This window comes from Maniola jurtina, chromosome 2, assembly GCF_905333055.1.
Source record: "Maniola jurtina chromosome 2, ilManJurt1.1, whole genome shotgun sequence".
NCBI classification, from domain to species: domain Eukaryota; kingdom Metazoa; phylum Arthropoda; class Insecta; order Lepidoptera; family Nymphalidae; genus Maniola; species Maniola jurtina.
The window spans coordinates 8,871,195-8,898,674 of record NC_060030.1 but is presented as its reverse complement, the minus strand read 5'-3'; the positions used below and the strand labels follow the sequence as shown (position 1 = coordinate 8,898,674).

General features: G+C 34.2%; 1 protein-coding gene across 1 annotated transcript; it reads left to right on the top strand.

Moving 5' to 3' along the window:
* The first annotated feature begins 214 nt into the window (after positions 1 to 214).
* LOC123871085 (general odorant-binding protein 83a-like) lies at positions 215 to 25,551 on the top strand. The gene is made up of 6 exons (XM_045914663.1): positions 215 to 356; positions 2,686 to 2,761; positions 16,656 to 16,744; positions 24,005 to 24,107; positions 24,518 to 24,588; positions 25,460 to 25,551. Exons 1-6 carry the CDS (start codon positions 261 to 263, stop codon positions 25,475 to 25,477), a joined length of 453 nt encoding a protein of 150 aa, XP_045770619.1. The 5' UTR covers positions 215 to 260; the 3' UTR covers positions 25,478 to 25,551.
* The last annotated feature ends 1,929 nt before the right edge of the window (positions 25,552 to 27,480 follow it).

Below are 27,480 nucleotides of genomic sequence, written 5' to 3'. Positions count from 1 at the left end.
AACTGCAATAGTACAAAATCATAAACATGAATAAGTAGAGTCCTTAACCGCACAATAGACTAACTAGTTAATTACCAGTTGCACGCTTAACGACGGTTAGCTGCTTATTCATTCATGCAGCGGGAAGTTTTCGCCTCTTGATTGCACCTTTGCAACGGAATTCTATGCCGCTGATGTGTTAATTAGCCCTGCTAGATAAGTATAGATTAGCGCTTTGCCACTTAGAAGTGATAAAGTGGTATAAAATAGCTGGTTTCAGAATGAGACTAGTGAAACAAAGGTCCGCTATGACATCTGCGGCGCTGCTTGTTTTTTTGGTCCTAGTTTCTTTTGGTCATGGGGCGAAAGAAAAACCGGTGAGTTGTTAATTAAAAAAAAAAAAAATTACCTGTACGTATGGCTATCACAAGTATAGCCCTTAGACCTGTAGCTTACAATTTTATAAAAATTTCTTCTGGCCGCGTATAGCAAATCTGTTGAGGTGATTTATTATCTATACTAGGTACGGTTATATTTTGTGATAAAATAATAACTCGCATCAAAATTGTTCTTTGAGGTACGGTAATCACTATCTATATTATAAATGCGAAAGTGTGATTGTTAGTTTATTGGCTTATTGATTTGCTGGTTTATCCTTCAATCACTTTGCAAACAGCACACCGGATCGATATGATTTTTTGGATGGTTATAGACTAGATCTGGAGAGTGACATAGGCTATTTTTTGTCCCGAAAAATTCTATAGTTCCCACTGGCTTTTCAAAAACCTTAAATTATGCAAAAAAGTTGCGGGCATCAGCATGTTGACTTATTAACAAACAAACAAACACACAATATGTTACTATTAACGCATATCCATTTCCGTGACCGTGGGTAAAAAATAAAATAGAAAAGTCTAAAATAACATTGTTACGATGATGGGCTGAGCCCACGTAGAATGTCCCCCAAGCATTCTGAGATGCTTTCGCGAAGTCAATTTTTCATGATCGTGAAGGCGTCGTGTTCGGTGTAGTTTATGAAACGTTTCTGCTCCGTTGATAGATGAGTGACGGTGCAAGAATGCAGGCGACACTATTGCTCAATGTCGTCTCCGAATACGTAATGCGGGAGACGTATAGGTTTCATTGCCCTTTTGTAGAGTCATGGTAGGGTTACTATTTTACTATAGGAGGGTAATGATTATATGATACTTTGTTAGGCTCTAGGTATACTTATTTTCCAAATTAAAAAAATCAAATGTACCTAGTCCTACATTAATTAATTAGCAGTTTTTATATTCGACTGAAAAACTGAGTCTGTGTTGTATTGGTTGTAAAAATTATCGATTCAAATGAGCTATGAATTGATGGTAATGTAAGAAAGTTTTAGTTCGAAGTTCTCATGAATATACTCGTCATCAAAGAGTTCCCATAGGATTATTAGGAGGACCTAAATCCACGTGTACGAATTCACGGGCATAGTTTGATCGCAGAGGTAGATTGCAACCCGGAAATGAGTATGCTACTTTTTACCCTGAAAAATCGACGAGTTCCCACGGGATTTTTCCAAACCTAAATCCATGTGGATGAAATCGCAGACATCAGCTACTTAGTACCCATAAAATAAAATCAAAGTGAAGGTAAAAGGAAACGATGCCGACCTGCAAAAATTAATATTTAACGTCACGGCACAACTTGATGTGCATTGGGTTAGTCCCGGTGGAATCTCGTCTTATAATTTTCTTTGAGAATGTTATGTCATTTTTAATATTGAAGCGACTTCTTTGCGTCGCTGTGTTCACAAAGGGAACGTATGAAGATCAGAAAAGTCTAAGGGACTGTGTAATGAAACTACATTAGTAATGCGTAAACATAAGCTTGTTTGTGTATCTTTTTACAAATAGAGCACTTTGGAAGCCTTCAAACGTACGAAAGTAATATGTATCCAAAACAATACATTTCTTTGAACATAAAAGTACTTATAGTTGCGCATGTAGCTATCTATTACTAATTTAAGTATACTCTACTATAGATAATACTCGCGACTTCAACCGGGTGAGTAGGTATAGATTTTTTTTCATCTTTTGAAAACTTTTCGATTTTCTAGGATAAAAAATCTATGCCCGTCCCCGGGATCTTGTAAGCTAAACCAGTATCAAATTTTGTCAAAAATTTTTTTCATCCCTTGGAAAACTTTTCGATTTTCTGGGATAAAAAGTCTATGCCCGTCCCTGGGATGCTAACCCAGTATCAAATTTTGTCAAAATGGTTTAAACTGATGGGCCGTGAAAAGTTAGTAGACAGAACGACACACCTTCGCTTTTATATTATACTGTGGAAATAGATATCCATAAGTAGTAATGCAAAATTATCATTTCGTGTATTAGGTACGACCAAAATATTTCTTCGATAGGAAAATTGCTCTCCTTTTTGTATAAAAAAAAATGCAAAAACTTAGTTTCTCTACGTACACTCTGTTATAAATTAATAGATTTTATTATTAAATTTGTTAATATACTTGTGAAATGAATCCCGGGATGATCTCAGATGATATAATATGTTAGGTAGATTAATTTCGCGCCAGACCTAACTCGGAACTTAAACTGTTTCTGGCCGTAGGTAAAAGGTCATCCCTTGAAATATTATTTTTGTATCCAACCGAAAAAGGCTGCTGAAAATTGATTTCACGTTACCAAATTGTATTTTCAGGAACTTGGCGAGGAAATCAAAGAAATAATAGAACATGTTCACAACGAGTGTGTCGGTAAAACCGGGGTGGCTGAGGGGTGCCCGTGAACTTAGCAGAGCATATGCCAGCAGATCAAAAATAAAAAGGAGTTCCCTTCGCATGCAGAAGAGTTCTATAGTTCCTGATACTTTTTGAAGATAGTTCTGGCGTTTTTGCTAAAAAAATCGCAGTTGAAATAATGCTCTGCTAACTTCCGGTAGCAGATCATTTTCGAGCAAGGCGAAAAAAAAAGAGTTCTCTGTACGCACGTATCTCAGTTCTATAGTTCCTCATACTTTATAATGATAGTTCTGGCATATAAACCTAAAAAAAGTCAAATGAAAAAATCAATAAATTTTCAAATTTAGTCATCATAAGTAATTTAAAAAAATTCTAGCAGCTAGAACTCAAATCTCAGAACCTAGAACTCTACGATTTCTTATAGCTCATTAACTAAGCTATAAAATAAAGCTATTAATTAGCCCAGAACTCACAAAGAAGTCCCAGCAGAGCATAGAAGAATAGTTATAAACAATAAATTTTCAAACTTCACACCAAAAGTTGTTAAAAAATTTCCAGCTGCTAGAACTCTCATCTCAGGGGCTAGAACTCCTCGATTTATTATAGATTATTAACATAACTATAAAATAAAGCTATAAACTAGCCCAGAACTCTCAAAAACGTGCCAGCAGAGCATACCAGAAGAGTCATGATACACTAATTTTCAAACTTATTATCATACGCCATGAAAAAAAATCCAGCTGATAGAACTCTGATCTCAGAGGCTAGAACTCCTCGATTTCATTAATATTATTGATAAAACTATAAAAGAAAGCCATTAACTTGCCCAGAACTCTCAAAAAAGTGCCAGCAGAGCATACAAGAAGAGTCATAAACGATAAATTTTCAAACTTAAAAATCACAAGTTACTAAAAAAATTTCAGCTGCTAGAACTCTCATCTCAGGGGCTAGAACTCCTTGATATCTTTAAGATTATTAACATACCTATTAAACAAAGCCATTAACTAGACAAGAACTCTCAAAAAAGTGCCAGCAGAGCATACAAGAAGAGTCATGATGCACTAATTTTCAAACTTATTATCATACGCCATGAAAAAAATTCCAGCTGCTAGAACTCTGATGTCAGAGGCTAGAACTCCTCGATTTCTTAAATATTATTGACAAAGCTATAAAACAAAGCCATTAACTAGACCAGAACTCTCAAAAAAGTGCCAGCAGAGCATACAAGAAGAGTCATAAACGATAAATTTTCAAACTTAAAAATCACAAGTTACTAAAAAAATTCCAGCTGCTAGAACTCTCATCTCAGGGGCTAGAACTCCTCGATTTCTTTAAGATTATTAAAATACCTATTGAACAAAGCCATTAACTAGACCAGAACTCTCAAAAAAGTGCCAGCAGAGCATACAAGAACTGTCATAAACGATAAATTTTCAAACTTAAAAATCACAAGTTACTAAAAAATTTCCAGCTGCTAGAACTCTCATCTCAGGGGCTAGAACTCCTCGATTTCTTAAAGATTATTAACATACCTATTGAACAAAGCCATTAACTAGACCAGAACTCTCAAAAAAGTGCCAGCAGAGCATACAAGAAGAGTCATGATGCACTAATTTTCAAACTTATTATCATACGCCATGAAAAAAATTCCAGCTGCTAGAACTCTGATGTCAGAGGCTAGAACTCCTCGATTTCTTAAATGTTATTGACAAAGCTATTAAACGAAGCCATCAACTAAACCAGAACTCTCAAAAAAGTGCCAGCAGAGCATACAAGAAGAGTCATAAACGATAAATTTTCAAACTTAAAAATCACAAGTTACTAAAAAATTTCCAGCTGCTAGAACTCTCATCTCAGGGGCTGGAACTCCTCGATTTCTTTAAGATTATTAACATACCTATAAAACAAAGCCATTAACTAGATCAGAACTCTCAAAAAAGTGCCAGCAGAGCATACAAGAACTGTCATAAACGATAAATTTTCAAACTTAAAAATCACAAGTTACTAAAAAAATTCCAGCTGCTAGAACTCTCATCTCAGGGGCTAGAACTCCTCGATTTCTTTAAGATTATTAACATACCTATAAAACAAAGCCATTAACTAGACCAGAACTCTCAAAAAAGTGCCAGCAGAGCATACAAGAAGAGTCATGATGCACTAATTTTCAAACTTATTATCATACGCCATGAAAAAAATTCCAGCTGCTAGAACTCTGATCTCAGAGGCTAGAACTCCTCGATTTCTTAAATATTATTGACAAAGCTATAAAACGAAGCCATCAACTAAACCAGAACTCTAAAAGAAGTGCCAGCAGAGCATACAAGAAGAGTCATAAACGATAAATTTTCAAACTTGAAAATCACAAGTTACTAAAAAATTTCCAGCTGCTAGAACTCTCATATCAGGGGCTAGAACTCCTCGATTTCTTTAAGATTATTAACATATCTATTGAACAAAGCCATTAACTAGACCAGAACTCTCAAAAAAGTGCCAGCAGAGCATACAAGAAGAGTCATGAACGATAAATTTTCAAACTTAAAAATCACAAGTTACTAAAAAATTTCCAGCTGCTAGAACTCTCATCTCAGGGGCTAGAACTCCTCGATTTCTTAAAGATTATTAACATACCTATTAAACAAAGCCATTAACTAGACAAGAACTCTCAAAAAAGTGCCAGCAGAGCATACAAGAAGAGTCATGATGCACTAATTTTCAAACTTATTATCATACGCCATGAAAAAAATTCCAGCTGCTAGAACTCTGATGTCAGAGGCTAGAACTCCTCGATTTCTTAAATATTATTGACAAAGCTATAAAACGAAGCCATCAACTAAACCAGAACTCTCAAAAAAGTGCCAGCAGAGCATAAAAGAAGAGTCATAAACGATAAATTTTCAAACTTAAAAATCACAAGTTACTAAAAAATTTCCAGCTGCTAGAACTCTCATCTCAGGGGCTAGAACTCCTCGATTTCTTTAAGATTATTAACATACCTATTGAACAAAGCCATTAACTAGACCAGAACTCTCAAAAAAGTGCCAGCAGAGCATACAAGAACTGTCATAAACGATAAATTTTCAAACTTAAAAATCACAAGTTACTAAAAAAATTCCAGCTGCTAGAACTCTCATCTCAGGGGCTAGAACTCCTCGATTTCTTAAAGATTATTAACATACCTATTGAACAAAGCCATTAACTAGACCAGAACTCTCAAAAAAGTGCCAGCAGAGCATACAAGAACTGTCATAAACGATAAATTTTCAAACTTAAAAATCACAAGTTACTAAAAAATTTCCAGCTGCTAGAACTCTCATCTCAGGGGCTAGAACTCCTCGATTTCTTTAAGATTATTAACATACCTATTGAACAAAGCCATTAACTAGACCAGAACTCTCAAAAAAGTGCCAGCAGAGCATACAAGAAGAGTCATGAACGATAAATTTTCAAACTTAAAAATCACAAGTTACTAAAAAAATTCCAGCTGCTAGAACTCTCATCTCAGGGGCTAGAACTCCTCGATTTCTTAAAGATTATTAACATACCTATTAAACAAAGCCATTAACTAGACAAGAACTCTCAAAAAAGTGCCAGCAGAGCATACAAGAAGAGTCATGATGCACTAATTTTCAAACTTATTATCATACGCGATGAAAAAAATTCCATCTGCTAGAACTCTGATGTCAGAGGCTAGAACTCCTCGATTTCTTAAATATTATTGACAAAGCTATAAAACGAAGCCATCAACTAAACCAGAACTCTCAAAAAAGTGCCAGCAGAGCATACAAGAAGAGTCATGAACGATAAATTTTCAAACTTAAAAATCACAAGTTACTAAAAAAATTCCAGCTGCTAGAACTCTCATCTCAGGGGCTAGAACTCCTCGATTTCTTAAAGATTATTAACATACCTATTAAACAAAGCCATTAACTAGACAAGAACTCTCAAAAAAGTGCCAGCAGAGCATACAAGAAGAGTCATGATGCACTAATTTTCAAACTTATTATCATACGCGATGAAAAAAATTCCATCTGCTAGAACTCTGATGTCAGAGGCTAGAACTCCTCGATTTCTTAAATATTATTGACAAAGCTATAAAACGAAGCCATCAACTAAACCAGAACTCTCAAAAAAGTGCCAGCAGAGCATACAAGAAGAGTCATGAACGATAAATTTTCAAACTTAAAAATCACAAGTTACTAAAAAATTTCCAGCTGCCAGAACTCTCATCTCAGGGGCTAGAACTCCTCGATTTCTTAAAGATTATTAACATACCTATTAAACAAAGCCATTAACTAGACAAGAACTCTCAAAAAAGTGCCAGCAGAGCATACAAGAAGAGTCATGATGCACTAATTTTCAAACTTATTATCATACGCGATGAAAAAAATTCCAGCTGCTAGAACTCTGATGTCAGAGGCTAGAACTCCTCGATTTCTTAAATATTATTGACAAAGCTATAAAACGAAGCCATCAACTAAACCAGAACTCTCAAAAAAGTGCCAGCAGAGCATACAAGAAGAGTCATAAACGATAAATTTTCAAACTTAAAAATCACAAGTTACTAAAAAATTTCCAGCTGCTAGAACTCTCATCTCAGGGGCTAGACCTCCTCGATTTCTTTAAGATTATTAACATACCTATTGAACAAAGCCATTAACTAGACCAGAACTCTCAAAAAAGTGCCAGCAGAGCATACAAGAACTGTCATAAACGATAAATTTTCAAACTTAAAAATCACAAGTTACTAAAAAATTTCCAGCTGCTAGAACTCTCATCTCAGGGGCTAGAACTCCTCGATTTCTTAAAGATTATTAACATACCTATTGAACAAAGCCATTAACTAGACAAGAACTCTCAAAAAAGTGCCAGCAGAGCATACAAGAAGAGTCATGATGCACTAATTTTCAAACTTATTATCATACGCGATGAAAAAAATTCCAGCTGCTAGAACTCTGATGTCAGAGGCAAGAACTCCTCGATTTCTTAAATATTATTGACAAAGCTATAAAACGAATCCATCAACTAAACCAGAACTCTCAAAAAAGTGCCAGCAGAGCATACAAGAAGAGTCATAAACGATAAATTTTCAAACTTAAAAATCACAAGTTACTAAAAAATTTCCAGCTGCTAGAACTCTCATCTCAGGGGCTAGAACTCCTCGATTTCTTTAAGATTATTAAATACCTATAAAACAAAGCCACTAACTAGACCAGAACTCTCAAAAAAGCGCCAGCAGAGCATACAAGAACTGTCATAAACGATAAATTTTCAAACTTAAAAATCACAAGTTACTAAAAAAAATCCAGCTGCTAGAACTCTCATCTCAGGGGCTAGAACTCCTCGATTTCTTTAAGATTATTAACATACCTATAAAAAAAAAAGCCATTAACTAGACCAGAACTCTCAAAAAAGTGCCAGCAGAGCATACAAGCACTTTCATAAACGATAAATTTTCAAACTTAAAAATCACAAGTTACTAAAAAATTTCCAGCTGCTAGAACTCTCATCTCAGGGGCTAGAACTCCTCGATTTCTTAAAGATTATTAACATACCTATTGAACAAAGCCATTAACTAGACCAGAACTCTCAAAAAAGTGCCAGCAGAGCATACAAGAAGAGTCATGATGCACTAATTTTCAAACTTATTATCATACGCCATGAAAAAAATTCCAGCTGCTAGAAATCTGATGTCAGAGGCTAAAACTCCTCGATTTCTTAAATATTATTGACAAAGCTATAAAACGAAGCCATCAACTAAACCAGAACTCTCAAAAAAGTGCCAGCAGAGCATACAAGAAGAGTCATAAACGATAAATTTTCAAACTTGAAAATCACAAGTTACTAAAAAATTTCCAGCTGCTAGAACTCTCATATCAGGGGCTAGAACTCCTCGATTTCTTTTAGATTATTAACATACCTATTGAACAAAGCCATTAACTAGACCAGAACTCTCAAAAAAGTGCCAGCAGAGCATACAAGCACTTTCATAAACGATAAATTTTCAAACTTAAAAATCACAAGTTACTAAAAAATTTCCAGCTGCTAGAACTCTCATCTCAGGGGCTAGAACTCCTCGATTTCTTAAAGATTATTAACATACCTATGAAACAAAGCCATTAACTAGACAAGAACTCTCAAAAAAGTGCCAGCAGAGCATACAAGAAGAGTCATGATGCACTAATTTTCAAACTTATTATCATACGCGATGAAAAAAATTCCAGCTGCTAGAACTCTGATGTCAGAGGCTAGAACTCCTCGATTTCTTAAATATTATTGACAAAGCTATAAAACGAAGCCATCAACTAAACCAGAACTCTCAAAAAAGTGCCAGCAGAGCATACAAGAAGAGTCATAAACGATAAATTTTCAAACTTAAAAATCACAAGTTACTAAAAAAATTCCAGCTGTTAGACTCTTCTTGTATGCTCTGCTGGCACTTTTTTGAGAGTTCTGGTTTAGTTGATGGCTTCGTTTTATAGCTTTGTCAATAACATTTAAGAAATCGAGGAGTTCTAGCCTCTGACATCAGAGTTCTAGCAGCTGGAATTTTTTTCATCGCGTATGATAATAAGTTTGAAAATTAGTGCATCATGACTCTTCTTGTATGCTCTGCTGGCACTTTTTTGAGAGTTCTGGTCTAGTTAATGGCTTTGTTCAATAGGTATGTTAATAATCTTTAAGAAATGTGGAGTTCTAGCCCCTGAGATGAGAGTTCTAGCAGCTGGAAATTTTTTAGTAACTTGTGATTTTTAAGTTTGAAAATTTATCGTTTATGACTATTCTTGTATGCTCTGCTGGCACTTTTTTGAGAGTTCTGGTCTAGTTAATGGCTTTGTTCAATAGGTATGTTAATAATCTTTAAGAAATCGAGGAGTTCTAGCCCCTGAGATGAGAGTTCTAGCAGCTGGAATTTTTTTAGTAACTTGTGATTTTTAAGTTTGAAAATTTATCGTTTATGACTCTTCTTGTATGCTCTGCTGGCACTTTTTTGAGAGTTCTTGTCTAGTTAATGGCTTTGTTTAATAGGTATGTTAATAATCTTTAAGAAATTGAGGAGTTCTAGCCCCTGAGATGAGAGTTCTAGCAGCTGGAAATTTTTTAGTAACTTGTGATTTTTAAGTTTGAAAATTTATCGTTCATGACTCTTCTTGTATGCTCTGCTGGCACTTTTTTGAGAGTTCTGGTCTAGTTAATGGCTTTGTTTAATAGGTATGTTAATAATCTTTAAGAAATCGAGGAGTTCTAGCCCCTGAGATGAGAGTTCTAGCAGCTGGAAATTTTTTAGTAACTTGTGATTTTTAAGTTTGAAAATTTATCGTTCATGACTCTTCTTGTATGCTCTGCTGGCACTTTTTTGAGAGTTCTGGTCTAGTTAATGGCTTTGTTCAATAGGTATGTTAATAATCTTTAAGAAATGTGGAGTTCTAGCCCCTGAGATGAGAGTTCTAGCAGCTGGAAATTTTTTAGTAACTTGTGATTTTTAAGTTTGAAAATTTATCGTTTATGACTCTTCTTGTATGCTCTGCTGGCACTTTTTTGAGAGTTCTGGTCTAGTTAATGGCTTTGTTCAATAGGTATGTTAATAATCTTTAAGAAATCGAGGAGTTCTAGCCCCTGAGATGAGAGTTCTAGCAGCTGGAAATTTTTTAGTAACTTGTGATTTTTAAGTTTGAAAATTTATCGTTTATGACTCTTCTTGTATGCTCTGCTGGCACTTTTTTGAGAGTTCTGGTTTAGTTGATGGCTTCGTTTTATAGCTTTGTCAATAATATTTAAGAAATCGAGGAGTTCTAGCCTCTGACATCAGAGTTCTAGCAGCTGGAATTTTTTTCATGGCGTATGATAATAAGTTTGAAAATTAGTGCATCATGACTCTTCTTGTATGCTCTGCTGGCACTTTTTTGAGAGTTCTGGTCTAGTTAATGGCTTTGTTCAATAGGTATGTTAATAATCTTAAAGAAATCGAGGAGTTCTAGCCCCTGAGATGAGAGTTCTAGCAGCTGGAAATTTTTTAGTAACTTGTGATTTTTAAGTTTGAAAATTTATCGTTTATGACTCTTCTTGTATGCTCTGCTGGCACTTTTTTGAGAGTTCTGGTTTAGTTGATGGCTTCGTTTTATAGCTTTGTCAATAATATTTAAGAAATCGAGGAGTTCTAGCCTCTGACATCAGAGTTCTAGCAGCTGGAATTTTTTTCATGGCGTATGATAATAAGTTTGAAAATTAGTGCATCATGACTCTTCTTGTATGCTCTGCTGGCACTTTTTTGAGAGTTCTTGTCTAGTTAATAGCTTTGTTTAATAGGTATGTTAATAATCTTAAAGAAATCGAGGAGTTCTAGCCCCTGAGATGAGAGTTCTAGCAGCTGGAAATTTTTTAGTAACTTGTGATTTTTAAGTTTGAAAATTTATCGTTTATGACTCTTCTTGTATGCTCTGCTGGCACTTTTTTTAGAGTTCTGGTTTAGTAAATGGCTTCGTTTTATAGCTTTGTCAATAATATTTAAGAAATCGAGGAGTTCTAGCCTCTGACATCAGAGTTCTAGCAGCTGGAATTTTTTTCATGACGTATGATAATAAGTTTGAAAATTAGTGCATCATGACTCTTCTTGTATGCTCTGCTGGCACTTTTTTGAGAGTTCTTGTCTAGTTAATGGCTTTGTTTAATAGGTATGTTAATAATCTTTAAGAAATCGAGGAGTTCTAGCCCCTGAGATGAGAGTTCTAGCAGCTGGAAATTTTTTAGTAACTTGTGATTTTTAAGTTTGAAAATTTATCGTTTATGACAGTTCTTGTATGCTCTGCTGGCACTTTTTTGAGAGTTCTGGTTTAGTTGATGGCTTCGTTTTATAGCTTTGTCAATAATATTTAAGAAATCGAGGAGTTCTAGCCTCTGACATCAGAGTTCTAGCAGCTGGAATTTTTTTCATGGCGTATGATAATAAGTTTGAAAATTAGTGCATCATGACTCTTCTTGTATGCTCTGCTGGCACTTTTTTGAGAGTTCTGGTCTAGTTAATGGCTTTGTTCAATAGGTATGTTAATAATCTTTAAGAAATCGAGGAGTTCTAGCCCCTGAGATGAGAGTTCTAGCAGCTGGAAATTTTTTAGTAACTTGTGATTTTTAAGTTTGAAAATTTATCGTTTATGACTCTTCTTGTATGCTCTGCTGGCACTTTTTTGAGAGTTCTGGTTTAGTTGATGGCTTCGTTTTATAGCTTTGTCAATAACATTTAAGAAATCGAGGAGTTCTAGCCTCTGACATCAGAGTTCTAGCAGCTGGAATTTTTTTCATGGCGTATGATAATAAGTTTGAAAATTAGTGCATCATGACTCTTCTTGTATGCTCTGCTGGCACTTTTTTGAGAGTTCTTGTCTAGTTAATGGCTTTGTTCAATAGGTATGTTAATAATCTTTAAGAAATTGAGGAGTTCTAGCCCCTGAGATGAGAGTTCTAGCAGCTGGAAATTTTTTAGTAACTTGTGATTTTTAAGTTTGAAAATTTATCGTTTATGACTCTTCTTGTATGCTCTGCTGGCACTTTTTTGAGAGTTCTGGTTTAGTAAATGGCTTCGTTTTATAGCTTTGTCAATAATATTTAAGAAATCGAGGAGTTCTAGCCTCTGACATCAGAGTTCTAGCAGCTGGAATTTTTTTCATGGCGTATGATAATAAGTTTGAAAATTAGTGCATCATGACTCTTCTTGTATGCTCTGCTGGCACTTTTTTGAGAGTTCTTGTCTAGTTAATGGCTTTGTTCAATAGGTATGTTAATAATCTTAAAGAAATCGAGGAGTTCTAGCCCCTGAGATGAGAGTTCTAGCAGCTGGAAATTTTTTAGTAACTTGTGATTTTTAAGTTTGAAAATTTATCGTTTATGACTCTTCTTGTATGCTCTGCTGGCACTTTTTTGAGAGTTCTGGTTTAGTAAATGGCTTCGTTTTATAGCTTTGTCAATAATATTTAAGAAATCGAGGAGTTCTAGCCTCTGACATCAGAGTTCTAGCAGCTGGAATTTTTTTCATGACGTATGATAATAAGTTTGAAAATTAGTGCATCATGACTCTTCTTGTATGCTCTGCTGGCACTTTTTTGAGAGTTCTGGTCTAGTTAATGGCTTTGTTCAATAGGTATGTTAATAATCTTTAAGAAATCGAGGAGTTCTAGCCCTTGAGATGAGAGTTCTAGCAGCTGGAAATTTTTTAGTAACTTGTGATTTTTAAGTTTGAAAATTTATCGTTTATGACTCTTCTTGTATGCTCTGCTGACACTTTTTTGAGAGTTCTGGTTTAGTGGATGGCTTCGTTTTATAGCTTTGTCAATAATATTTAAGAAATCGAGGAGTTCTAGCCTCTGACATCAGAGTTCTAGCAGCTGGAATTTTTTTCATGGCGTATGATAATAAGTTTGAAAATTAGTGCATCATGACTCTTCTTGTATGCTCTGCTGGCACTTTTTTGAGAGTTCTTGTCTAGTTAATGGCTTTGTTCAATAGGTATGTTAATAATCTTTAAGAAATCGAGGAGTTCTAGCCCCTGAGATGAGAGTTCTAGCAGCTGGAAATTTTTTAGTAACTTGTGATTTTTAAGTTTGAAAATTTATCGTTTATGACAGTTCTTGTATGCTCTGCTGGCACTTTTTTGAGAGTTCTGGTTTAGTTGATGGCTTCGTTTTACAGCTTTGTCAATAATATTTAAGAAATCGAGGAGTTCTAGCCTCTGACATCAGAGTTCTAGCAGCTGGAATTTTTTTCATGGCGTATGATAATAAGTTTGAAAATTAGTGCATCATGACTCTTCTTGTATGCTCTGCTGGCACTTTTTTGAGAGTTCTGGTCTAGTTAATGGCTTTGTTCAATAGGTATGTTAATAATCTTTAAGAAATCGAGGAGTTCTAGCCCCTGAGATGAGAGTTCTAGCAGCTGGAATTTTTTTAGTAACTTGTGATTTTTAAGTTTGAAAATTTATCGTTTATGACTCTTCTTGTATGCTCTGCTGGCACTTTTTTGAGAGTTCTGGTTTAGTTGATGGCTTCGTTTTATAGCTTTGTCAATAACATTTAAGAAATCGAGGAGTTCTAGCCTCTGACATCAGAGTTCTAGCAGCTGGAATTTTTTTCATGGCGTATGATAATAAGTTTGAAAATTAGTGCATCATGACTCTTCTTGTATGCTCTGCTGGCACTTTTTTGAGAGTTCTTGTCTAGTTAATGGCTTTGTTCAATAGGTATGTTAATAATCTTTAAGAAATCGAGGAGTTCTAGCCCCTGAGATAAGAGTTCTAGCAGCTGGAAATTTTTTAGTAACTTATGATTTTTAAGTTTGAAAATTTATCGTTTATGACTCTTCTTGTATGCTCTGCTGGCACTTTTTTGAGAGTTCTGGTTTAGTTAATGGCTTCGTTTTATAGCTTTGTCAATAATATTTAAGAAATCGAGGAGTTCTAGCCTCTGACATCAGAGTTCTAGCAGCTGGAATTTTTTTCATGGCGTATGATAATAAGTTTGAAAATTAGTGCATCATGACTCTTCTTGTATGCTCTGCTGGCACTTTTTTGAGAGTTCTGGTCTAGTTAATAGCTTTGTTTAATAGGTATGTTAATAATCTTAAAGAAATCGAGGAGTTCTAGCCCCTGAGATGAGAGTTCTAGCAGCTGGAAATTTTTTAGTAACTTGTGATTTTTAAGTTTGAAAATTTATCGTTTATGACTCTTCTTGTATGCTCTGCTGGCACCTTTTTGAGAGTTCTGGTCTAGTTAATGGCTTTGTTTCATAGCTTTGTCAATAATATTTAAGAAATCGAGGAGTTCTAGCCTCTGACATCAGAGTTCTAGCAGCTGGAATTTTTTTCATGGCGTATGATAATAAGTTTGAAAATTAGTGCATCATGACTCTTCTTGTATGCTCTGCTGGCACTTTTTTGAGAGTTCTTGTCTAGTTAATGGCTTTGTTTAATAGGTATGTTAATAATCTTAAAGAAATCAAGGAGTTCTAGCCCCTGAGATGAGAGTTCTAGCAGCTGGAATTTTTTTAGTAACTTGTGATTTTTAAGTTTGAAAATTTATCGTTTATGACTCTTCTTGTATGCTCTGCTGGCACTTTTTTGAGAGTTCTGGGCAAGTTAATGGCTTTCTTTTATAGTTTTATCAATAATATTAATGAAATCGAGGAGTTCTAGCCTCTGAGATCAGAGTTCTATCAGCTGGATTTTTTTTCATGGCTTATGATAATAAGTTTGAAAATTAGTGTATCATGACTGTTCTGGTATGCTCTGCTGGCACGTTTTTGAGAGTTCTGGGCTAGTTTATAGCTTTATTTTATAGTTATGTTAATAATCTATAATAAATCGAGGAGTTCTAGCCCCTGAGATGAGAGTTCTAGCAGCTGGAATTTTTTTAACAACTTTTGGTGTGAAGTTTGAAAATTTATTGTTTATAACTATTCTTCTATGCTCTGCTGGGACTTCTTTGTGAGTTCTGGGCTAATTAATAGCTTTATTTTATAGCTTAGTTAATGAGCTATAAGAAATCGTAGAGTTCTAGGTTCTGAGATTTGAGTTCTAGCTGCTAGAATTTTTTTAAATTACTTATGATGACTAAATTTGAAAATTTATTGATTTTTTCATTTGACTTTTTTTAGGTTTATATGCCAGAACTATCATTATAAAGTATGAGGAACTATAGAACTGAGATACGTGCGTACAGAGAACTCTTTTTTTTTCGCTTTGCTCGAAAATGATCTGCTACCGGAAGTTAGCAGAGCATTATTTCAACTGCGATTTTTTTAGCAAAAACGCCAGAACTATCTTCAAAAAGTATCAGGAACTATAGAACTCTTCTGCATGCGAAGGGAACTCCTTTTTATTTTTGATCTGCTGGCATATGCTCTGCTAAGTTCACGGGCACGGCTGAGGGTGAGTTCGCAAAAGAAAATTTTATTTCCGTTACCTTTGTTCTTTATTCACTTGCGATATCGCTACGGCTAAGCCTCTGTCAAAGTTATGTTTACTTTTAGAAACAGCTATTTGTTTATTATATTTAGTACGTCCAAGTAAATAAATTAAAAATCGCATTTTACATCACATAAACATCGTTAGAACCTGTGTTCATAAGCAGTGAGAGTACCTTAGTTACAAAAGAATTGTTTATGAGGCAGTAGCAGCAAGTAGGCACCTCATCATCATCATCATGATCAACCCATCGCCGGCTTACTACAGAGCACGGGTCAGAATGAGCTCAGAATGAGAAGTAGTGAGTAAGTAATAAAAAATGTGAATGTTGGAATGTTTGTTATTTTACTACACAATAATTATTATCTTTTTTTTTCTCTCTCTCGTCTGGCTTTGCAAAGATTAGCCAATGTCAAGTTTGTAGTTATTTTTAACACAAGTTTGTTAAACTATACAAGTATGGACACCGTCTGTGCCGGCGCTCGCCGACATACGCACGACGGCCTTAGAGCACTTTCCAGTCAGTTTTAACAAAAAAAAAACACTCCAAAGAGGCAGAGCACGCCCGCCAGCTAACACCAACACAGACGAAGTCCAATAATTGTACTTTAGAATAAAGATTGACATCAAAACTACTTTTTATTCCGGAAAATTAAAGAGTTCCCGCGGGATTTTCAAAAACATAACCATAACGAAGTTGCGTGCATCATCTAGTTCAGATATAAAATTTTATCAATCAAAATATACTCGTACGTTGTTTTATCATTTAAAATATAAGTAAGTCGTTTTTGTTTTGATCTTCTCATGCAATGCAAGCCAGTTTACAGTAAAAAAAGAAAACTAACCAATCTTAGATTCTGTAGGTGATTCCTATAAAAAAAGAGTATCTAACTTACAAACTAGTTACAATATAAACAATTTTAAGGAAATAATCTTGACACTCCATTTGTTTTCGTTAACAGTCTTTATCCTTGCTTGTTCCCAGAGGACATTGTGAATTGTGAAAACGGCATATTTAAGGAGGACAACAAATTGAAGTGCTACATGTTTTGTTTATTGGAAGAAGGGAGTCTTGTGAGTTGGCTATCCGTTTTTTATTATAAATTGCTTTCGTATCTTTTCTTTTTAAATTTGTTATTCCCATCCAGTTCCTAAGATCACTTACCTTAATCCAATACTAATATTATACATGCGAAAGTGTGTCTGTCTGTCTGTCTGCTAGCTATACATAGCATACGTTTGGTACTGATTTAGGTTATATCCCGGAAACTGACAAAGGCTACTTTTTGTCCTGGAAAATCAAAGAGTTCCCACAGGTTTTCAAAAATCTAGATCAACCTAATCAAGCTTCTCTATCCAGGAAATGGCCTTAGGCTCCTTTTTATGCCAGAAAATAAGAGTTCCCACATGATTTTTTAAAAATCCTTAACGTAAATCCGACGACCTATAGACGACAAAGCCGCGGGCATTATCTAGTTTTAAATAATACAGGAATTGTTTAGTGATTTATACATATGTACAGTTACTTAATTTAATGCTCTCTCTGATCTTTGGATAGAAGATATTATTATGTTTGGATCTCAGACTTACTTATTCTACTCATTTTATATTTATTTACAACAGGATACAAATTAAATAAATTTTAGTTATATAAATTAAATAATTTTTAGTTTGAACGAACTTGAACTTAGTTAAACATCCACAACTCCGCAATTGATTTGATTAAAGATGAGTTACGAGTAATGCATGCATGCGTGTATTAAATAATTTCAGGTAGAGCTACAATTTATAAGGTACTTTAATAGTTATTATGTAATTTATTTTAGTCTACCAATCCACATTGGGCCAGCGTGGCAGACTAGGGCCTAAACCTTCTCACTCTGAGAAGTGACCCGTGCTCAGTAGTGAGCCGACAAATGGTTGATCATGACGATGAATAAGCTACGAACTTTTATTTACTTAGGCAGATAAAGAACTACATTTCTATATTTAGAAATCACAAGTATTAAAGCAAAGAAATAAAACCCTAGTGTACTAACTTTAATTAGATGCTATTTGAGAGTAAATAATTTAATTATTTTAGGCAAAACTAGCAAAGAGAAGGAATGAAACGATGTACAAAATTAACACTCTTTATATTTTTCAATGATTCATTGGATTGGTTTATCAACGAGTTAAAATGGGTACACAACAATTACACAGTTAAGATGAGTTTCCACGGAAATTATTAGGTACATTATTAGGTATACATAACACAATTTATAACAATCAAATACAGAGAGATACAGTAAGAATACTTATCTTTATTCGAGGAGGCTCGTTGCACAAAAACTAACTACTCTCACCCCAACAGTGGTTTATATAGGTTACTATCTTTCTTTGTTCCCTCTACATTTTCCTTATACCAAGCTGACAACATAACACAATATTCTGTTCATAGTAAACAATTAGGCTGAATTACTAACAATTATATGTTTCCAGGCACTAGTTAACATTAATATTAATAATTGAAACCATTATCAAGTTAATACAATATTTAGTTTAAAGTTATTTATCAAAAGTACACACAAGTCATAAGTCAATTGAGGTATTTTAATTCACAATTATAGTACAGCATTACACAAAATTATTCTTAAAGATCATAAGATATTATTCTAATAATTAACAAATAGTTTTCTCTATTTAAAACATTATTATAATTTAATTAAGTAGCAATGACGTGTAACTTGAAAGTTTCTGTCGGAACTCTATAATAGTCAACTGTTCTATTCTTGAATCACATTATTTTCTTGAAACATAAATTAACTACACATTACATCACAAAATTAATAATTATTTATTCTAATAATGTCTACACTTTTCTCTGTTTTTCAATTATACATATTTTAGTAACAAAAATAAAAGAGTATAGCTAATCTTGATAATCAGCCTATTACCATCATAATAAGTACGAATACAAGATAAACAAGTGTTGCCACCCCTTTTTACAATTATTGCTACCTAATTTAATAGTAAACAGTGTTTACATACTTCAATAATTAACTATTCCTCATAAATCACAGAATAAATTTCTTATTTTAAAATAATAATCTATCACGGCCAAACTGACCGTGCTTCGCTCTCGAAGCATAACGACAAAAAAAAAACAACTTTTCACATAAGGACAATAATAACTCATGACACAGTGAAAAATCAACATGTCTGTGGCTACCATTTACTCCTTACTTTCAATGTGTGTGAAATCCAAAATCACTCCACCATTAATTCCAATAAAAAAAAATTGACAAGTTTTTATTTCTTACCACAGTACATATGTGATACTCCATGGCCTTAAACACCATTGGTTTTCAAGCAGCACCAGAAAATAGCCATGAATACCATTGGTTTTTGAAGCACCACTAAATAATAAAATATCCTTTAACACCATTCGTTTTATAGCAACATTTTATAATATCCTTTTAACACGAGTGGTTTTAAAGCCATAGCATTTATTTTTTTACTAAAAATTACAATCTATCACTGGTCATCGACATACTTTTTTATTCACTGCTTTCAATATAATCTTCAACCAAGACATTTTGATCTATCCATTCACCAGGCCAACGTCTTAACTTTTCCTTGGCAATTATAATATCCTTTAAACTTCCTTTCCCTTTTAAAGAAAATCGATCATTTTCCAAAATATTGATAATTTCATATGGACCTTTGAATTTGGCTCTTAATTTATCATGCCGTCTGTGATCCTGATTTACATAGACTACGTCCCCAATGTTATATACTATATTATCTCGCCTGGATAAATCAAAACGCTTTTTAAAATCACTAGCTACATTGACTAGTCGTTGGTGAGCTAGTAAACGCTCAGCACGAACATCTACTAATTCTTTTTGTACATCATTACCATTATCAGTCACATCATTCAATCGAGCCTGTATGCAAGGTATATTACCATTAAGCCCAACCAATAAACGAATAGGAGCAAAACCAGTAGATTTTTGTATAGTTGAATTGAGTGATAATTGAACTTTCCATAAACCGTTTGGCCAATCTGACGTATTACATGACGTAGTTAACATATCTATTATAGTTTTGACATACCTCTCTATTTGACCGTTAGCACGTGGAGTGCCAGTAGTTATCATATGATGTTCAACTTGCCAACTTCTAAACAATGTTTGTAATAGTTTACATGAAAAGTTTGTACCGCGATCTGTAATGACTAGTGAAGGGGTGCTAAATAGAGTTAACGATTCTCGCACATTATTGACCATTTCATCACCACCCATTGACTTCAATGGTTTTAAAATACAATACTTTGTGAAACCATCTATAATCATAAGAATGTATTTATAGCCGGCACTAGATTGTTGAAAAGGACCCGTACAATCTAAATGTACCGTATGGAAAGGTATAGGAGTTTTTTCTATTGGGTATAACATGCCTTGTTTGGGCCCTGTATGTGATTTACGCTCTGTGCAAACTAAACAATGAGAAAGATACTTTTTAATAAAACTTGTTAGTCCTGGAAACCAAAAAGACTCAGAAAGTTTTTGAAAGGTTTTATCATAACCTACATGACAATTTTCATCGTGAAATAAACGTAAAATGCTTAATCTGCTGCCTTTGGGAACATACAACCTTGCCCTAGCATCGGAGTTAGTTTTGTAGTATAATAAATTATTTTTAACTAAGTATTGGTTAGTATCCAATTCGCCCGCCTGTACTTTTTCAATCAATGACTGAGTTTCATCATCCTTTTGTTGTGCGATTTCTAACCATGAGTTAGTTGGTATTAATACATCAATGATCTCCTTAGATTCTGGATTGAAAATCTCAGTTGTTGATGTAGATAATTTAGGTCGGAACCCCGTAACCTTATCTGATCCTATCGTACCAATTACTACGAAAAAAGAACCTAAATTATCTACATAAACAAGTAAAAATTTAAGATGTCGTACAGCTTTAGTTATGGCTCTTTGAAAGACAGATGGGCCATTGCAAATTCCAAAAGGCATTTTCACAAATTCGAAATGCCCATCTGGCGTGACAAATCCAGTATACTTAACAGAGTCTGGTGCAATAGGTATTTGGTAGAACCCGTTTTTCATATCGATTGAAATAAAATATTTTGATTTACCTAGCTTATCTATCTGATCCTCGATAAGGGGCAAAGGAAATTATTTTATTTAGGGCTCTATAATCTACGCACATTCTATCATTTCCGTCCTTTTTTTTCACTAATAATATGGGACTCGCATAGTCCGATGTACTCTCCTGAATTATATTGTTATTTAACAAATCCTTTATTATTTCTTTAACCTTTTCTCGTTCCACTGCAGCTAACCGATACGGGCGGTAATTGATTACTTCATCTTTTTTTTATCTAATTTTTAATTCTCCCGTTCTGACGGTACTCAAATTACCGTTAGACGGTATAATGGACGGATATTTCGTAAAATTTTTTAAAATACTTTCCCTTAGATTAGAATCAAGATGTTGGATCCTATCAGATAATTGGGATAAACTGTTATTACCGCATTGATATTCTAGTAAATTAACTTCTTGTTGAATTACACGAATCTCTGTATTTCGAATTAATCTACTTCCATTTGAATCTGTAACAATGGCTACGTCCGGATGTAACACCGCATTGCGCCCTATTATACAATCATATTTGAAATCATTATTTTTTACGACGTAAATATCTAACTCGAGACAAATTTCCTCAAATTTAACAGGAACTGTTATTTTCCCCTCTACGTTTATTTTTCCGTTACCTATACCATCAATAGTAAAAAAACAAGGCGATATATTACAATCAAGGCACTTGGCAATTGAATATTTAATGATACTACAACTAGCCCCCGTGTCAAGTAAACAGTTAATCGTGTAATTATTGATCGTAATCTCAGTTAATTGTCATAGTTGTTTAGCAGCAGTTTCCTTATCGATCCGTTTTTTGTGAAAGCAAAAATCAATGGAATGACCCTCCTTGCTACAAAATACACAGTAAAGATTTTTAGTCTTTTTTACAACTTCTTTACCGTCTGAAGAAGAAGAAAGATTTTTATTTCCTTGTAAACATTGAGAGGAAATATGGCCTAATTTTCCACAAGAAAAACAAGTACGGTCCTTATCAGTTTTAACTCGCTTTGGAATACTAGGCCCGGCACTATTATCGGCATTATTTTCTAATGGGCGTTTTCTTGTTTGTTTCGAAAATGTAGAAAACAAAGTTATTAATTCCGACGTGTTAGTAACGGAAGTATTATGGCAAGTTATTTTAATATTTGGTTCCCGAATTCCCCCACACACAAGCTCAATTAATTGATTTTCAGAAAAATTAATCTTACAACTCTGTAAAAGTCTTAACTTTTCTCTTGCATAATCACAATACGAATCACTTGAATCCGACGAATACAATACAGCCTTTGATAATTTTTCCGAAAGATTTTTCTTTTCAGGATATAATGCAATAATATCTTTGCTAAAATTCTCCCAATTTCTACCTTGTTCGGGCTCCCATGACTCAAACCAAGATAAAGCAGACCCTCGGAGGGCCTTACCTGCTTTAGCTGCTTTTTGAATACTGCTCCATCCAAGCTCGGTGCCGAGTAACTCGATGCTTTTGCACCAGGTCTCAGCCCCGTTGTCGCTTTTCTCAGGATCAAAAATAGGCAGCGCGATGTCATCGCTGCGTTGATTGGATGTTAACGAGTCACGTATACTCTTCAAGATTTCTTGCAGCTGCTCGTGGTTGAGATTCATTGTCCCTCGTTTTTTTCAAGACCTGTGTAACAAAAATGCTATTAGGTTTCCATTGCCATAAATAATTCGTATCCCACTTCTGATATTAAATAATTTCAGGTAGAGCTACAATTTATAAGGTACTTTAATAGTTATTATGTAATTTATTTTAGTCTACCAATCCACATTGGGCCAGCGTGGCAGACTAGGGCCTAAACCTTCTCACTCTGAGAAGTGACCCGTGCTCAGTAGTGAGCCGACAAATGGTTGATCATGACGATGAATAAGCTACGAACTTTTATTTACTTAGGCAGATAAAGAACTACATTTCTATATTTAGAAATCACAAGTATTAAAGCAAAGAAATAAAACCCTAGTGTACTAACTTTAATTAGATGCTATTTGAGAGTAAATAATTTAATTATTTTAGGCAAAACTAGCAAAGAGAAGGAATGAAACGATGTACAAAATTAACACTCTTTATATTTTTCAATGATTCATTGGATTGGTTTATCAACGAGTTAAAATGGGTACACAACAATTACACAGTTAAGATGAGTTTCCACGGAAATTATTAGGTACATTATTAGGTATACATAACACAATTTATAACAATCAAATACAGAGAGATACAGTAAGAATACTTATCTTTATTCGAGGAGGCTCGTTGCACAAAAACTAACTACTCTCACCCCAACAGTGGTTTATATAGGTTACTATCTTTCTTTGTTCCCTCTACATTTTCCTTATACCAAGCTGACAACATAACACAATATTCTGTTCATAGTAAACAATTAGGCTGAATTACTAACAATTATATGTTTCCAGGCACTAGTTAACATTAATATTAATAATTGAAACCATTATCAAGTTAATACAATATTTAGTTTAAAGTTATTTATCAAAAGTACACACAAGTCATAAGTCAATTGAGGTATTTTAATTCACAATTATAGTACAGCATTACACAAAATTATTCTTAAAGATCATAAGATATTATTCTAATAATTAACAAATAGTTTTCTCTATTTAAAACATTATTATAATTTAATCAAGTAGCAATGACGTGTAACTTGAAAGTTTCTGTCGGAACTCTATAATAGTCAACTGTTCTATTCTTGAATCACATTATTTTCTTGAAACATAAATTAACTACACATTACATCACAAAATTAATAATTATTTATTCTAATAATGTCTACACTTTTCTCTGTTTTTCAATTATACATATTTTAGTAACAAAAATAAAAGAGTATAGCTAATCTTGATAATCAGCCTATTACCATCATAATAAGTACGAATACAAGATAAACAAGTGTTGCCACCCCTTTTTACAATTATTGCTACCTAATTTAATAGTAAACAGTGTTTACATACTTCAATAATTAACTATTCCTCATAAATCACAGAATAAATTTCTTATTTTAAAATAATAATCTATCACGTGCATGCTCTTTGTAATTTGAAAATCAATTAAAATTTAGCTTCTTCCTACCGGTACATACTTATAGCATATCATCTAAGATTCTAAGAGAATGACTTATTACTATTATTGGTTTGAAGTTGGTTTTCGTTTTGTCTTTACAGGTGGATGAGGATGGCAATGTCGATTACGACTTGATGATCAGCTTGATCCCCGAGAAATACACCGATCGCGTCAGGAAAATGATTAATGCTTGTAAACATCATGGTGAGATCTTTATCTCTTTCATTTGTCTCTTTGTTGATGTTATAGGTATATTATACTTATACTCTTTATAATATTATTATTGATATTTTAATCGATTTTAAGCTCTTCGGGTCACTGGATTAATATTGTTAAGTAGCTTTATGCCCACGACTTCGTCAGCGTGGACTACATAAATTTCAAACCCCTATTTTGCCCCTATAGGGGTCGAACTTTCAAAAATCCTTTCTTAGCAGCTGGTTACGTCATAATAGTTACTGCATGCCCAGCCCTATCCATCTAGGAGTTTTAGCTGTGCGTTGATAGATCTGTCAGTCAGTCAGTCAGCTTTTCCTTTTATAGATAGATATAGACAGTAAAATTATTAATATATATTCTGAATAAACAACGAAACATTCCATTTTATCAATTAGATACGCCGGGCAAAGACAATTGCCAACGAGCATTTGATGTTCACAAATGCTCATACGCGGCAGATCCAAACGTAAGTTAAAATTATTAATTTCCAACCATTTTTCAATAGACATTGGAAGGGTATACCTAATGCTTTATCCCTGGTTGCACTTAGTTGATGGTGGTTTTAATTATGCTTATGTGAAATTAAAAAAAATGTTGGAAGGCAGAGAAGAAGAAAATCATTGCTACTTCCGATGAGCTTCAAATCGCCGTGTAAATATTAGATTTAAAACATAAATTATGTTACCTTTTGAAGTTGTAAGGTCCGATTTACAAGGTCGAATCTTATTGATAGGAAATCGGCCGTCATTGACCGAGAGGGCTCTCTCCGTCACTCGTTTCCACTCGTTTCATACAATCGTAGTTCCAATTTCATTTGAATATTAAGTAACCAAAGTCCATGAAATTTTGCACATATATTCTAGAAACTAATATCTATGTCTGTGGTTTTCCAGATTTCTGTTAAAATATTCGGTTTCAAAGTTACGCGGTCTTAAAATTTTCATACAAATCTTTGAGCCCCTGTAATTTTAAAACTACATATTTTTAGAAAAATCTAAAACACCACAGACACAGATATTAGTCTCTAGAATATGTCTGCAAAATTTCAGGGACTTTGGTTGCTTAACATTCAAATGAAATTGGAACTACGATTGTATGAAACGAGTGGAAACGAGTGACGGAGAGAGCCCTGTTAATATCGTTCGTTATACGTGGTGGTATTTTAAAGATATAGTCGGGTTTTTGTTATTGAACTGATCACAAAAATCATGAGTGCTAATACATAATATTTCACACCATTTTTCATTAGTAAATTAATTATTTATAAAATTTTGTAGCCTTGGTTTCAGTTTAATATTGATTTTCATGTAAAAAATAAATGATTTTTTTCTTTCCAGTTTTACTTTTTATTTTAGTACCGACTGCAGATGCTAGCTGACTTTGGGAGAAGTCTGTAATTCTATCATTAAAATATAAATATCATTTAAAATAAATTATTGTTGCAATCATTTTTTTGTGTTTTATTGGAATGCAATATGTATTTTGTCGTTGTCAAGAGCAATTTACGTAATATTAGTATGGTTTAGACCTTAAGAGTCAATAAAATAATTATTATTATTAAAGGTGTGTAAAAAAGAAATAGATACGTTCGATACGTTAGGAACGTTTGACGGCTTCCCTGGCGCAGTGGTAAGCGCTGTCTTATTAGTGGGAGGTGCCGGGTTCGATTCCCGGCAGGGTTTGGAATTTTATAATTTCTAAATTTCTGGTCTGGTCTGGTGGGAGGCATCCGCCGTGGTTTCCGCATTTAGTAGTAGTAGTTTAGGCATTACCGTGCTGTCAAGCAATTTAGCGTTCCGGTACGATACCGTGAAGAAACCAAAGGAGTATGGGTTTAATAAATAAAGTGTTAAAATATAAATATAACGTATCTAAAGTGAAGATTTTAAACTGCGTTATTGGACCACATTTAGAGCAGTAGTAGAGCACTATCTCTTCTACTCCAGTGCATTTTGTTTCTTATGACGCTCTCTTAGCACTCAAAACACTCGCGTAGCGTAGGCGCAGGAATTGAATTTAGGTAGGTAGGTATTAGGGATTGCAATCCAGCGGCATTTTCAATCCAGCTGGATTTTTGCTGGATCGAAGCAAATCCAGCTGGATCCAGCGCGGATCCAGCATTTATCGAGTTTTTAAAGAAATACAGCATTTTTTACGTTTTAACTGTTGAAAGTTTAATAACTATCCGCCTATATTTGTTTGTAGTTATAATATGAGGTCCTTACCTATATTTTTTTATGGAAATGGCATTTATATGGAAAAAGAAAAACCTTTTTTTAAATGAAATTAAGTATGTAACTATTTAATCAATCGAAGTATGTACTATTCATTATCTACATACTTTCACCATTTGATACCTAATTCATTGATTCCATTGCTAAAAAAATTATGGGAGCGAGAATCAATAAAATCTTTGATGCCAATAGAATCTTTGGGCTGAATCGAAAAACCGAAATTGAAATTTTTTCATTGCAAGAAATTGCCTGAATTCCGAAAAAAGTGTTTGTTGGAGCAAGGTTCGGGGAGTATGGTCTGTGTTTCCAATCCACAGCTCCTTAATTTAGCGACTGTCTGTCGTGAAATATGAGGTCTAAACGTTATTCTGAAGCAGCAGTGGCCTATTGGGCTAGCTTTTCGGTAGTGGTTTGTAATTGCTAACAATAAAGATCAGTCGTATTCGTCTGGCCAGATCTTAGGAAGCTGTAGTGTATGTTAACAGCACTGGTCCACCAAACACTCATTTTTAATTTCTCACTGTCAACTAGGATCTCCGGCCGTCCACGGGGTTTGTTCTGTTGGTCAAAATAATTTTCAGAACGAAAACCTTGGACCCAAAAACGTACCGTGCTATATTTTACAGTATCTTCTCTTATACACATCATTTATCTAAAATAGCTATTCATTTAGGTACTATGTTACTAACTTTGTAGGGCTCTCAGTTTCTCAGTCTCACTAATTTTCGAAATAGAATTGTCTAGCCTATTCCAATTCCCACTCATAAAATCTTAATAGAAGTTGAATTTCAGACTTGAGAAGCCAATCAAATATGTTACAGGTTTTTTTTTACTTTTCTGAAAGATATTCTGTTGGTTTTGCGCGAAAAGAAAGAAAGTTACGTGTTTTTAGCTTATTGCGGATCCGCACCGCTGGATCCAGCGTCTGACGCTGGATCCAGCAAGCACCAAAAACGTGCTGGATCCAGCTGGATTGCTGGATTGCGGATCCAGCATTGCAATCCCTAGTAGGTATGTCTCGGCGACATTAAAGCTCAACACTCGTTCTTTTTGCCCACCAACTCGCTACTAGTTTTTAGCTTAACTCGTTTCTCGCTAATCGTAGGTGGTCGGACAAGTACCTT